Source organism: Phalaenopsis equestris, unplaced genomic scaffold, assembly GCF_001263595.1.
Source record: "Phalaenopsis equestris unplaced genomic scaffold, ASM126359v1 Scaffold236146, whole genome shotgun sequence".
Lineage (NCBI taxonomy): Eukaryota > Viridiplantae > Streptophyta > Magnoliopsida > Asparagales > Orchidaceae > Phalaenopsis > Phalaenopsis equestris.
The window spans coordinates 6,638-17,406 of NW_018253990.1; the positions used below are offsets into that span (position 1 = coordinate 6,638).

A 10,769-nucleotide genomic window follows, 5' to 3' on the forward strand; every position below is an offset into this window, starting at 1 on the left:
TATATTTATATAATATAAGTTATATAATTAATATATAATATTATTTTTATATATTAATATTAGGGATATAAAATTGGCTCGTCGTTCGCGAACAGCTCGTATTCGTTTCGTGTTCGCCTCGTTCGTTAAGAAACGAACACGAGCTTATTTCAAACAAACTAAATTTTAAACGAACCGAACACGAACACAAGCTTTGTTCGTTCGTGTTCGGTTCGTTTACACCTCTATTTGCAAGGCTTACTTTAAACATTCACAAATAAATTTAAATCCACCACAAATTGCCGCAAATTCATGCTTAAGAATTTAACTTTTTTGTTCGTCACTTAAGAACTCTATCCCTTTATCACATCTTTAACTTTTTAAATTCTTTTTACAAGTTATTTTCATTTCTAAAATCATATATCTTATGCTCATAGTTTGATTTCAACCCTTTACAACTTGCACAACAGCTCTGAAACTCTGAAACAAACTTCACTCCCAAAACATTCCAAAATAGTAGGAATCCCAGCCAATTACACAAAAAATCATGAGCAGAAATCACATGTACATATTGCTATATCAATAATAATATATAATTCAAGCTGCAAGCAGAACATTCATTTTTTACCAATTTTTAAATTATTTGAACATAGTTCCTAGCATTGTTCTTCACGGATATAATACAACACCATGAACTTGGCGAAAAGAATGTTTTTTTTATTATTATTTTTTTTATTTTACTTCAAAGACAGAATATTCAAACATTCAGATTTGTTCCTGCTGTTTGTCTTTGCTGAAGAAGAGTTTATAGAGAGAATTCAAGACCACCAGGGATCTTCACCAGTTCTGAAATCAGTTTCTAGCCAGGGCACAAATAAAACCTTCCCATCGTCTATATCCGCATGAGCCAATGCCAATGACTTCATCAGCCAAAAATCCAATATAAGAAAATTAAAAACTGTTTTCCACTAAATAACAGTTCAGAAGAAATGAAAGAAAAATAGAACCCATAATAACAAGGTGAAAGGATAAAAATGAATCAAATTAAGCATAGAAGAATCGGGAGAGAATATAATTCCTCATTAAAGTGCTCATGTAGCAATAAATGTCAATTGCAAAATTGAAAGATAGCAAATATTCTTGCCTCGTAAAATTCAATTGTCAAGCAATAGCAACAAATAGGGCATGCAAGAAGAATTTAAGCATAAATAAAAAACTAAAAAACAAAAAAGGAAAGTGTGGGAGCTTACCAAAGGAGCAGGTCCTCTAACAACTTTGCCTTGGTAGTTATACTGGGATCCGTGGCAGGGACAGATGAATTTGTTCTCAGCCGAATTCCATGGGACAACACAACCAAGGTGGGTGCACACAGCATTTATGCCATATGTTGCAAGAGATCTATCTGCCTCAACAACTAGATAAGTAGGATCTCCCTGTTTTAAGAATATATGCATTTAATTAAATAAATCTATAGTTTTAAAAAAAAGGAAGGATTGCATACATACCATTACATTCTTATGTATCTACATATCTGAAGCGTAAAATTTAATTTTTATGTATATGCCACTTTACATATGCATGAAAAAATGTATTTAACTTCTGGAAAGTTAAAATAGTGATATTTTTTATGTGATATGAAAGATTTGGGTGGTGCAAATATTAAATGGAAAGTTTAGGTGTTAGATATGTAAATAAATAGGAACAAATATTAAAAGGAAAGTTTAGGTGTTAGATATGAAAATAAATAGGAATTTGGTGGTATGTTTGTAAATGTCACAAAAAAAAGTTACCAAAGTAATATGCACGTGACAATTGATATGGTATTATATTTTGCTGTACTAGAGCAATATATAAAGTAAAGTGCCTGATTTCTGATACAAGTAAAGGATACTTCAATTCAATATAAACTAATTGTGAGAAAGTTTAAGTAGATTCACTACCCAAAAAAAAAAAAAACAATTTTGAAATAGAGGAATTGGCTGGCCAAGTTATGGTGTATCCACTCACATCTCCTAAAATAACTTAATTTAGAAGGCAGTAACATTTATTTGCATTACAAAAAAATGTATATCAATGGATATAAAAGGGAGAAAACAAGTAAATATAATAAGATTTGCATAAATACAAGTTAACTGCACGTTTGCAATGATTCATGAATGGGCTTGAATCGGGAGTTTAGTGTTACTCAAACAGCTTTGTTACCTTCATTTATTTTTGAAGCATAGTAGTGTATTTGTTGAGAATTGGACCTAATTTAGTAGTAAAAAAAAGAATATTAAGTATGGGGATTTATTTTTAAAACATTGTAATACCCTACTTAAACTCATGTTATGAGCGTAAAAAGTCAGTTTTGAGCAATTTTTTCTTCTTTATATCAAAGCCAAATTCTAGCCAAGTTTTGAAAATCCTCGTGCGCTGTGATTCCATCGTTGCTCGAGAAGAGAGGATAGAGAAGAATGAGCGGAGGGCGAGAAAGTCGTGTCCTTCTACGTTGTGATCTCGTCGCTGCTTCCCTCGCAAGTTGTGATCACGGATGACAAGAAAGTCACGGTCCTTCTGCGCTGCGATCCCATCACTACTTCTCTTGCTAGTTGTGATCCTGCTGCTTCGTGGGTTGCCGCTGACCAATGGGAGCAGGGAGGTGGGAGCAGCTTCATAAAAAGGGAGTCCCGGAGTTTTGCATTTGTGCGTTCCTGTGCAGGGATCCCGTCGGTGCTCTTCCCAAGCATAGAAGGAGCGTAAGAAGGAAGTTCCAGGGATCGCATTCATTGCAGTGATTCTGTAGTTACTCTTCTAGAGTGCAAAAGGAGCTCCTGCTATTTAGGAAGAGAGGAAACCGGTGATCACGTCATTGCTTTCCAGCGAGCCTCAATCGCGACAACTAGGAACTTGAAGGTATTCGTACACAAAAATCTTGATGATGAGATAAGAAAAGATCAAGTCGGGAAGAGGAAGGAAGTTACGTGTGATCTAGACTTAAATGCTTGCAATTAAGGATGTCAGGAGACAAATATAGTACCAGAGGTAAAGGATTGGAGCTTCTGGGGAAGAAAAATCCCAAAGTTTTGAAGGTCTTGGTCGGGCTCATGCAAGGAGCTAGTATCTCGACGGGAGTCACTACCTCAGCACGTGCTCCAACACAGATGGATTTAGATCTCCCTCTTGTGAATTCGAAGCTTGATGGACTGACCACGTATCTGTGTTGGTTGCATGGGATCGAGGATGCTCTAGTGAGGAAGAGACTAGAGGGATATCTGATGGGAGTCAAGGTTGAGCTAGACGGTGACAGTGGTGAGGAGGATGAGTGGAGGACCACACATCCCTTACTTCACACCTGGATTCTATATTCGATGGTTTCATCGATTGCATTGTTAGTAGATGACATTCGAAAGGTGAGGAAAATCTGGGCAAATTCGAAGAAAATTTATATTGGGATAGAGACCCACATTAGGTTGTTCCAGATTTAGCGAGAGATAAAAGCAGCGGTGCGAGTTATAGATCGATTCAGGAATACACCATTGATTTGGAGTGACTGTGGGTAGATCTTGATCACTTCTCTCCGATGTCGAGTTGCGGCGATCTAGAGTGTAATGAAAGGGAGATCTTTACACAGATAAGGACTATGCAATTTCTAGCCCATCTGAACTTGGCCTTTGATTAGAGGACAACGGTCTTAGCATAGGCGACTATTGCTTCATTGGATGAGGACATTGCTACATTGATAGAGAAGGAGAATCGTATGAAGCTACACTCAAAGTTCAGTGGAGGACTTCCGAGTACACGATTAGCGTTGGCTGCCTAGAGCTCAGGTATGATAGGTGCTCAAGGGGAGACGCGCAAATGCTATAACTGTGGTGAAGTCGAGCATCTGAGCAAGACCTTTCCTAGGCCACTTAAACAAAGATAGATAGGTGGAATTCGATAGGGTGGAGGTTGTGGTCGTGGATGTGGTGGTCAAAAATGTGGGAAAGGGCGCTACCAGGCAAATATGATGGTAGCAGAGGAGGGAAAGACATGATTTTTACCAATGAGGATTATGAGTGGCTGATGTTCTTGAAGAATAAGCAGAAACTAGCAGGAGATGGGGCTGAGGATACTTTCAACCAATCATCATCAAAGGGCAATATTGTCACTTATGCTCGCTCTGACAAAGGTATTTGTGATAGATATACTCTTGCTTCTATTTTCACCATAGGATCATCATAAATTCAGTGCATCTTGACATGTGAGAGATACTGCAAAAGAATTTTCTTCCTATACTCCTCTAATAGTACTAGAGAGCATATTGATTGTTGATGGTATATCACAACTTATAGTTGATAAGGGTACAATGAGGGGTATCAATTATATGACTTTGTCCAATATTTTGCTTGCTCCTTCTTTTCCAGTGAATCTTATATCCATTAGTGTCGTTATTATCCAACTAAAATGTATTGTTTCTTTTGATATTCCTAATATGATCTTCTAAGAGAAAGGGATGAGCTGGACGCTTGAAATAGAAACATGGCATAGTGGACTTTGGTACTTATACTCAGAGGGGATAGACTCAACTTTGACATCCATGGTAGAGTGATGGAGTAGGTGAAGCTGAGCGAACTGTGGAGGATGTGTAGTTGCTACATTGCAAACGCATGAGACACTCTTATTCTAGTTTATTGAACCGGTTGTATTGTTTTTTGTATGAAAGACCAAGGGTACCAATTATATGACTTTGTCCAATATTTTGCATGCTCCTTCTTTTCCAGTGAATCTTATATCAATTAGTGTCGTTATTCTCCAACTAAAATGTATTGTTTCTTTTGATATTCCTAAAATGATCTTCCAAGAGAAAGGGATGAGCTGGACACTTGAAACAGAAACATGGCATAGTGAACTTTGGTACTTATACTCGGAGGGGATAGACTCAACTTTGACATCCATGGTAGAGTGATGGAGTAGGTGAAGCTGAGCGGACTGTGGAGGATGTGTAGTTGCTACATTGCAGACGCATGGAACACTCTTATTTTAGTTTATTGAACCGGTTGTATCGTTCTCTGTATGAAAGACCAATAAACAAAAGCATGTTTGTGATGCTTATTAGTTTGACAAGCTTACTAAGAGCTCTTATATCAATCCTGGGGATAGGAGTTCTAGTATTTTTGACTTGAGGGATCTCATTCTATAAGTTCTATGAATAATTATCGATATTTTTTTATATTTATTGATTAGTGCTACTTGGCTATATTTGATGAAAAAATAAATGTGATGTGCTTGCTTACTTTAAATACTTTAACAAGGCAATCCAAACTCAATATGGTGCAGTAATGAAGGTATTGAGGTCTGGTAATAGGACAAAGTATACCAAAAAGAATTTGGGAAAACTTGTCAGCCCAAGGGACAAAGCTACAAATTAAATATTCATACACACCAACACAAAATGGAGTAGCAAATAGGAAGAATAAAGACCTTCTAGAGGTTGCCCGAAGATTGATGCTTGCAATGAAAGTCCCAAAGTACTTATGGGGCAAGCATTTTTTACAGTTGCTCAATTGATCAACACAATACTATCGAGGGTGTTGGATTAGAAGTCTCCTCGTCAGATGTTGAAAGAGAATAATAATAAAATCCTTCAATTGAAGGTGTTTGGATGTATATATTTTGTGAAAAATAACAGACCAACAAGAGGGAATATGGATTCCAGAGCTGTGAAATATGAGTTCGTAAGTTATTCTGCTACCCAGAAGGATATGTTCGCAGAAACTTGATAGTGCAGAGACTATTTGTGAGCATGAATGCATCATTTATAAATTTGAACCTTACTACACCGAGGAGGTGACCAAACCCTTTAATGACTCGCCAAATACTGGAGATACGAGGCAAAGGGAGGTGAGTAGCAATGATGAGAGAGTGGTACAAATGAGAGCAATGACTTATTCTGTGATGTGGGATGAATCAATTGAGAAACCAAAAAATGATTAGTGAACCCAAATGTGGTAAGATTCAGGCTAAAGGTCAACTAAGGGTGTATACATGGAGAATGAGGCAAAATAAGAGAGCAGTGTCTGTAGTACCACTTGTGTCAACTAGTCCCTTGTCTCGGCCTTCTCCGACTCTTGACTCTGACTCATAACTCCCAAGTGATATGATTCCTCCTTCTCCTAACCCTCCAACTATAAGAAGAACCTTTTGCAGTAATGCAGGATATTCTCCCAATTGTTTTGGATGGGAATATGACATTGTTAATTTTATTTTCTATTCTAACATATCACTTTTACATAGAACATTCATTGCACCTCAGGACACTTTCTCTATCCCAAGTGTTAGCAGATTGCTAAAAAGGATCCCAAGAAAAAAAGAGACTATGCATTAAGAGCTTAGGACTCTCGATAAAAATCAAACATGGGAGAAGACATTGACATTACCAGCGAGGAAAAAGGCAATAAGGTGCAAGTGGATCTTGGCAATAAAGCAATTTCTAGAAGAAATGGTGAAGCGGTACAAAACACGATTAGTGGAGAAAGACTATAGGCAGTCTTATGACAATGACTATGATGAAACCTTTGCACCAGTAGCTGATTTCTCTGGCACTAAATGGTGGGTGGAAGTTACACCAACTTAATGTGACAAATACATTTCTTTATGATAAGTTATTGAAAGAGGAATATATGTTGATAGCAATAGGATTTGGTACAGTCCAGACAGTGGGAAAAGTGTGTAGACTCAGGAAGTCACTGTATGGCTTGAAGCAGTCTCCTCGAGCCTGGTTTGACAAGTTTAGAAAGGTTATAGTGGGCACGGGATATCAGCAGATCAATGTAGACCAAGCGACATTCGTTCGATAACATGAAGGTCACACCACTATAGTAATTATATGTTAATGACATCAATATCACTGGTGATGATGAGTAGAGAATGATTAACTAAAAATAAGATTGGGCAATTGGACAACTCATATTATTTTCTTGGGATTGAAGTGGCCCGGTGACCTGAGGGGATGATCTTGTCCCAGAGAAAGTATAAACTAGATCTCTTCACGGAAATATGCATATTAGCGTGCAAACTTGCAGTCTCTCCAATTGACCAAAAGACAAAGTTGAGTAAAGAGACAGGAGAACTGGTTGATCGTGACAGGTACCAGAAATTGGTGGGTCGTCTAATCTATCTGTCACACTCAACCCGATATGTTTTTTGCAGTAAACAGACGAGCCGCTACATGCATGATCCAAGAAAAAAAAACATATAGATGCAGTCTATCAAATTTTGAGATACCTGAAGAGTGTACCAGGGAAGGGTTTGATTTTCAAGAAGAATGGGCATATAAACATTGAAGGCTTTTGTGACGCTGACTAGGCGAGTTGTGCAAACGACAAAAAATCCAGTTCAAGATATTGCATGTTAGTAGGGGGCAAGGCCATGAGGATATTTTGAAAGAGCAAGAAACAGTCTACAGTAGCGAGGTCAAGATCAGAGGTAGATTGCAAGGCCATGGCCTTAGGAGTTGCCGAGATGAAGTGGTTGAGAGCCATGTTGATAAAGCTCAAGAGGGACCAAAGAACTTAATGAAGTCAATAATCAACATTGTCACTAACCCGATGCAACATGATAGAACCAAACATGTTAAGATTGATAGATTCATCAAGGAAAAGATGAATAAAAAGCAACTGGAACAAAGTCATTTAGCCACTGGAGAGCAAGTGGCTGACTGCCTCAACAAAGGACTTAGTTCATTAGATTTGTCTAAATTATGTGACAAGATAGGCTTGGTGTATATCTTTTAACCATCTTGAGGGGGACTTTTGGAATTAGACCTAATTTAATATCCTATTGGTAAAAAAGAGAATATTGGAAAAGTTTGGGGTTTATTTGTAAAACATTATAATACCCTATTTAAGCTCACATTATGAATGTATAGAGTAGGTTTTGAGAAATTCTTTCTTCAGTATTAGAATAGATTATAACTAATTTCTTATCATAGAATGAGGCACTATCACACCATAGCCTTATCCCACCTATCTACACTTTATGATTCTAATTTTTAATTTGTGCCTACGAAGTCACACCAGAAACTCAAATTGACAAATATATGGAGATCAGAGAATATTGGTAATGTCTACCTTTAATCCCTGAGTGAGAGTTCTATCACCAGGTCCATGAGTTTGGAGCCATTGATCTACCAAAACATCGTTTCCAAGAGCATCTTTAGCATAAGTTCCACTGCCACCACCCGACCCACTGCATTTATTTTTAATGACAATGTTAGCAAAAAAAAAATATCAAAATAACCTCATACAAAAATTATTATTAGAGTTCAAAATTAGAAGACATTTGGTATAAATTACTCACCATATAAAATTTGTCTTATGAAAATAAGACAAGTTTTTATACCAAATGACTTTATGTTTCGAGCAAATATATTCCTATCCTGACAGATTTGTGTATCAAGATACCCAAATATGATTTTTTCAGCTAAAAACCATAAGACATGTTGGATCAATAAAACGAGGCAGAATGTTGGAGTGACAAAATAAACATTCCAAGGTAAAAAATCTCATTCCAAACAAAGAAATTCTAATAAGTCTTGTTTTGTGCTAACTTGTTTCACATCAAAACAACAAAGAACAAAATAGAAGAAGTTTGAGATCTATTATTGGACAAAAAGCCATATTTTTGCTTTCCTATCTCAATATTTCATTTTTTTAATCTAACCAAAGAGCAACATAAATTTAGGGGAAAATAAAAACATATAAATAATGTTTATCTAACTTGGAATAAAAACTTTGCTCATAATGCACTCCTTCATGGGCAAGAATATTTTACATTTAAGCATGAATTTATACAAAAAGAGAGAAATGTTGGAAAACTTGTGTTGAACCCTACTTTACTACATATTGGCCAAAAAAAAGATAACAAACTCAAACTCAAACTCAAATTGTCTCATTAAGTAATTTTTTAGACCAACTACCAATAGGTTACAAGTTTCAGCTTACAAGTTGAAGCTAAACTTTATCATAAACACCTATATGTTCATGTATGACCAAGTTCATAGACCGGGGTTCAGAACTAGTACAATATGTAAAGGGAGATAGCTTGTCGAGCCAACTAGACAGGTCAGCTAGATAAGTTCAACTAATTAACTCAATGAGGGAGTTATGTCCGATAGCTCGCTTACGCTGATGGACAAGCATATACCCAACCAAATTAAAGCCAAGGAAGCCTCTACAGCCAAGTTAGATCTTGTTGTGATAATTAGGTTTGACAATGTAAGTTGGATGGCTAGTTTTTATTTAACATTTTTCTTTTCCTTTTTTCTCCAATGGCGAGTGTGTCTCTCTTTATTCCATAAACTAGAGAACTGTAACTGCACCTTTAAAAGTGAAGATATTGATATAACTGTCTCTAAAGTCTAAGGCGGTGTTTGGCTACATTTCAGATTTACGTAAAATAGGATTTTTCAAATCCAATAAATCCAGATCAAAATCAAATGACCAAAGGAGCTTGCGCGACGATAGAATAAATTCTTCTCGTGATCGAATTTACTAAATTTGGATTTATGTCTAACAGGTAACCGAAGGCTAGAAAAAAATAACGGAATGCTGGAAAATTCGATTTAACGGAGTTTTCGATTTGTTTTTCATTTTTTAGTGTGTGGTTGGATTTGAGTTAAATCCATGGCTGAATTCTATTATAAGTATGCTACCAAACACCCCCTAATGCATTTCATCTTAAGTAGAGATAATTTACAAAAAAAAAAAAACTATAAATCACCATTTTTTATAGTGCAGGTAAATGAAAAAGCAGAAAAAATAGCACGACTAGCCCTCTTGCTTCAGGTTCAAAGAATGCCTTAAGCCCTCTTCAGTTAGATATGTGTACGTGTCTTTTGGCGTGTTCTTTCATCTGAGAACTGCCAGGTATCTTGATTTCTTATCTAGCGTATCCTTGCGAGCTTCTTCCTCAGTGGTTTGTTCCAACATTTTCTCGAGATGTTTGCGTTCCCTTTTAATCAATCACCATCAAATTACAAACAATAAAAAGAAAGAAGAATCTTCAGGTTTTACCCGGGAGGGACAAAGAAAGCGGCATAGGGAAACAACATCCCTGCCGTTGGCAATGAAATGGTTCCAAGAAGAAGAAGGTTCAAGAGCTTCCTCTTTCCCATGTCTGGAACCCTATCAGCTGAAATGCTTGTGGCCTGACATGCAATCTTCATTCTCCGGTCCTTCTCGGAGCCCAGCCCTTTTGTTGGCTTGTAGAGCAGAGCCTGCGATGGTGCATATATTCCATTTTTGCTGGAGCACAGCTGTTCAATAAACAGTAGAATTTATCAAAGGCGCAGCATTTATGTCCAGAGAATAGGGTTTTTAGAAGAGGAGCAGAGATTGTTGGATTGGCGATTCCGCGAGAGAAAAATTAGGTTATTGGGCAGTTACCTGAGAAGGGCAAGCGGCAGTGGAGAGAGTGGCGGAGGCCATTCCAGTTGGAGGCGAGTGCTTGCTTCTTCTCTCAAATTATCGAGTAGGTTGCTTGATAACTGCGCTGGTAGATTGGGATAGTGGTTTTGGTTGATGGAAAATTAGTGGCCTCTGGCAGCCACACGCTTGGAATGCTTTCCACGTTTTCTTATCCATTTCCTTTTTTCTTTTTCTTAGAATGTAAATTTACATACATATCACATAATTCTTACATATTTACATAACTAACGCCCAAACTGATATTCATATTTATCACACTTTGATGTCATAAAATTATGCATGAAATGAATGTATTTTTCTTTTAAGAAGTTAATAACGATTATATTTTTGGTGTGATGT

The 10,769-nt window shown here is 36.9% G+C and overlaps 1 protein-coding gene across 1 annotated transcript; it reads right to left on the reverse strand.

Moving 5' to 3' along the window:
- Positions 1-709: 709 nt before the first annotated feature.
- On the reverse strand, positions 710-10,561 carry LOC110039274 (cytochrome b6-f complex iron-sulfur subunit, chloroplastic). The gene is made up of 5 exons (XM_020744281.1): positions 10,389-10,561; positions 10,017-10,258; positions 8,073-8,190; positions 1,230-1,412; positions 710-899 (listed from the first exon to the last, which is right to left on the reverse strand). The coding sequence occupies exons 1-5, from the start codon at positions 10,428-10,430 to the stop codon at positions 798-800; spliced, it is 687 nt and encodes a 228-aa protein (XP_020599940.1). The 5' UTR covers positions 10,431-10,561; the 3' UTR covers positions 710-797.
- Positions 10,562-10,769: the final 208 nt, after the last annotated feature.